The following is a 4058-nucleotide window of genomic DNA, read 5'->3' as shown; positions in this document are numbered from 1 at the left end:
GACGCGCACCCAATCTTGAAGGAATTACTTCCTCTTTCTTGGACGGACTGCGCGCTCTGTTGCCACGCCTGACGCCACGCCTGTCGCATCGTACGGCACCCATCAGTTCCGGGCCCTGAGCAACTACAGCGCATCTGTATGCAACGGAACGCATCTCGCCATACCTCCTCGATTGTCAACTCGGGCGACGAATACCGCCCCCTCTTTGCGCTATGTCCAACGAATCTTCGGCGCGGCGCATCTTGCCTCAAAGCTCACAAATGAGCTCCTTTTCCTTTGCGCCACAGCAATACCCTCAAAGGGAAACCCAGAAGAGTGCGTCATCGTTCACTTATCACACAGCGTTGTTCTAACATGCGACTAGACTATGTTTTCGTTGACGAGCACAACCGCCACAAGCGACTGAAAGGTAGGCAACTGATGGGACTGCCGATGTTGGGTTTCCCAACTTACTGTTCATGTTTTACTAACCAGCCATGTCAGTGATGAGAGCTTGTGAAGGCTGCCGGAGAAGGAAGATCAAATGCGATGCTGCTACCACAAACACATGGCCCTGCTCGGCCTGCATCAGGCTGCGTCTTCACTGCGTGCGACCCAACGGACAGTATGATGGAACGTCTGACTCGGGAGCCTATGATTCGTCCCCAACTGCCACCGACTACGCCGACGCAGGTCAGCTGCAAGACAGCTTCCGCCAGATGCCCATGCAACAGCAGCAGACCTCGATGATTGCGAATGCGCCCAAGCCTGGACCGGCAATGTATGCCACGCACGCGGCCTATCCAGACAACCCCAATGTCTACCAACACGTGCCTTATTCAGACTCTTCTGCGGCTCCGCAGAATGTGCATTACACAACTATGCCACCATCCGTTCCTGTGATGGATCAGCAGCAATATGCAGCACAGCACCACTTTCCCAGTCCTCCTCACCATCAGGGCTCCAAACCGCATTCCTCCTCTCCCGGCGCGTACTCTCAAGATGAGTACCAGCAGCAAGACCTGTCAGATTTGCTAGGATCATTGAAGATGGACGAGGCAGGATCAGGTCAGCACGCGGCATCCGCACTGGTATTTGTATGCGGCTAACGTTTAGATCAGCACCGTATCTTAGGAACAGGGCAACGTTCAGGCAGGAGGAAGAACCCGCTGTCGAGGAGGCCGACGAGTACAAGAGCCACCTACCTGCTCTTTTGCCTGCGCCGGGCCTGAAAATCCGCATCCCACCAGAACTTATGCCCGACGACGACACGGCAGAGCACTACCTCGACCTGTACTTTGGCCATGTTCATCCTTATGTTCCCGTGTTGAGCAAGACAATGTTTTACCAGCAATGGAACTCCAACAGGGACGCCATCTCGCCACTCATCCTTGAGGCCATCTTTGCAATCGGCGGACGATTAGCAGATGAGCCGGCCCAAGGTCAACAGTGGCTGGCTTTGGCCAGTAGTGCGTGGTTTCCATCGTAAATCCTTCAATGCCGGGAACTGACAAGCTATAGATCACGCCGACGCATTCATGGATATTCCACGACTGAGCACACTACAGGCGCTGTTGATTATACTAAAAGCAAGGGAAGCCGCGCCGAAGCGAGGCTACTACTACCGATCTTGGATGACGGTTGTGCAGTGCGTTCAGATGGCAAAGGATCTTGGCCTCGACGAGCACTATTCCGACCATCAGACCGGCCGACCTTGCGATTCTAGCCCGATGGAATGCCAGCTGAAGAGCCGAATTTGGCAGACCATTTTCGTGTGTGAAGTCATGGTCGGATCTCCGCAAGGTCTGTTAACGCTCGTGCTACATCCTGAATTGACCAAATTGTTCTCACACATGCTACAGGGAGGACCGATTTGGCGGTCGAACTTGACACGATTGACTTCAGTATACCTCGTCCTATACCCGGGGCTGATGAACTCGAATACAACATCTCTCGCAACTTTACGTATCTCGCCCGGATCGTCAAGAACATTAGTCGAATGAATACAGTTTATGGCCGCCTGCGAAAAACAAAGAAAGATTGGGGGGTCGATCCGGATTTTGTACAGCTCAACCCTTCTCTAAACTCGTGGTTGAACGACCTCCCAGGCGACCTATCGGTGACGTTTCCACCCGATGGATCTGCGCCGTGGCTCTCGTCGCCGTTTATCGGCAATCTACACTCGTACTACTACCTGGCGCAGATTTTGCTGCACCGGCCGCAGCTGGCGTTTTTGGATCCCAACGGCGCAGACGGCCAGTGGAAGCACCACATGATGATTTGCTACAATTCTGCCAAGGCGCTCTGTCGCCTGCAGGAGGCAGTCGTCAATACCTTTGGCTTCACGGGCCTGCAGTGCATGCAGCGCGGGTTTAGCTTCACCATCTACTGCGGCTTGACGTGCATTGTTCTCCACCTGGTGGGTGTACGACAGCGAAATTATCCTGGGACAACGAGCTAATGCTGGCACACTAGGTGGCAATCACGTCTCCGGACCCGGATCTGAACGTTGACGCGCGGGACTACTTTGCGCGTCACATGCGAGTTCTCGAGAGGGTCATGTCGGTTTGGCCTATGGCGGATCTCCAAAAGCCAGTCGATGCTGTTCGTGAAGCATTCTCTGCTGACACCAGGAAACCATTCGTACTGAAGCCGAGCTTCCCATACGGCAGCCCACACTCTTCGAACCAGTCGCCGTCGCCTCACATCAACACGGGATACCGGCCATCGCCGCTGTCTCAGGCGGGTTCGCTTGAACCACGACTTGATACGCAGAACATGCACCAACAGCACTCCCAAGTTAGTTATAGCCACCCCATGACGCCACCCATATCCGCCGGACCTCTGGACACGAGGAGTGACTCGCCTGATGTACAGTCACTCGTAATGATGTCGAGCCAAGGCTCCCAAGCGCCTGGGATGCCACCTACGATGCCCCTTGCGGAAGCGCCGGCCTGGAATCCGCAGAGAATTTTCGAGTATGTGCCCTCTCGTCACCCTTCACCCTGTCGCACAAAACACTGACTCTTTGACAAAGACAATGGAATACGTCATTTGGTACGCCTCAAGTCCAGGCACAGTCGACCAGCGTCCCCACCCAGACCAGCGCGCTTAACGTTTCCCCGTCTTCAGGTCAACCCGAAGCCCCATCCATCCAGGATATCCAAGCTGCCACGGCCAGCATGCCTGTCGCTGCACAGCAGATGCCGGCCCAGCAATACTCGGCGGCTCCTGTCCAAACGTTTGTCACGCCAGCCATGTGGCAAGAATCAGTGGCCAGCGTGTACGAAGGCGGTCTCAAGCGCGCGTGGGACTATGAAGGCGGTCCGGTGATGAAGCGGCAGCGCTGAACCGGAACCCTGGAGTCTCTAGTGACGTCGCTTGTTGGCCACGCCACGGCACACGCGGAACACTTTGCGGACTACATACACACGGACGTTTATAGTCTTTCACGTTATTTTCTACTTTTATTGCGAAGCAACGGTGTAATAATATGACGAGTGGTGGAAGAGAAAAAACATGTGGGTGGGCTCTTGCATCAGCTAGCGATGTCCAGGCTGCCGTGCCGATGCATTTCGTCAGGCCAATGGAGGCCGCAGGAACTGCATATCGGCGTTGGAGTCTTGTATCGGAAAAGGAGGGCCACAACGGCGCCGTGCTCATCGGGCGCGTGTATTCTTATCAGAGTGGAGAGGAGGGACGGACGAGCAATGTACGACTAGGAGGGCGGCATGTGTGGACGTGATCAAAAAGGCCTCAGGTGAGGCGGGGGAGGTCGGAGATGATGATCAGACTTTCGCCGATGAATTATGAGTGGGGAGGACAGCCTGCAATATATTGGAACGACTTTGATGCCTGCACTTTCGTTCACATGTGCGTTTTGATGACCTTGGTTACAGGGCGGAGCCCGGTAGGAGAATATTTATTCATGATAGTCGAAGCACTTCGACAGCATGTTCCAAGCATGGAGAACGGGGTATGGCGCGTATCTCTCTTCTATCGAGCACGACATGCTGTTCTTGTTGACATGATGTCAAGATGATGGTACAGTGTACAAATGTTCTATGATGCCGCCCCCG

General features: G+C 54.5%; 1 protein-coding gene across 1 annotated transcript; it reads left to right on the top strand.

Annotated features, from left to right (window-relative positions):
• Positions 1–212: 212 nt before the first annotated feature.
• On the top strand, positions 213–3329 carry D7B24_004648 (uncharacterized protein; the record flags this gene model as incomplete). The annotated part of the gene is made up of 8 exons (XM_028638815.1): positions 213–315; positions 365–409; positions 484–1047; positions 1101–1448; positions 1501–1782; positions 1842–2404; positions 2455–2957; positions 3017–3329. 8 exons carry the CDS (start codon positions 213–215, stop codon positions 3327–3329), a joined length of 2721 nt encoding a protein of 906 aa, XP_028490183.1.
• Between the last annotated feature and the right edge of the window lie 729 nt (positions 3330–4058).

This window comes from Verticillium nonalfalfae (genome assembly GCF_003724135.2).
Source record: "Verticillium nonalfalfae strain VnAa140/NRRL 66861 chromosome Unknown scaffold_264, whole genome shotgun sequence".
Lineage (NCBI taxonomy): Eukaryota > Fungi > Ascomycota > Sordariomycetes > Glomerellales > Plectosphaerellaceae > Verticillium > Verticillium nonalfalfae.
Note: the sequence above shows the minus strand (reverse complement) of the source record. Positions and strands in the feature narration are given on the sequence as shown.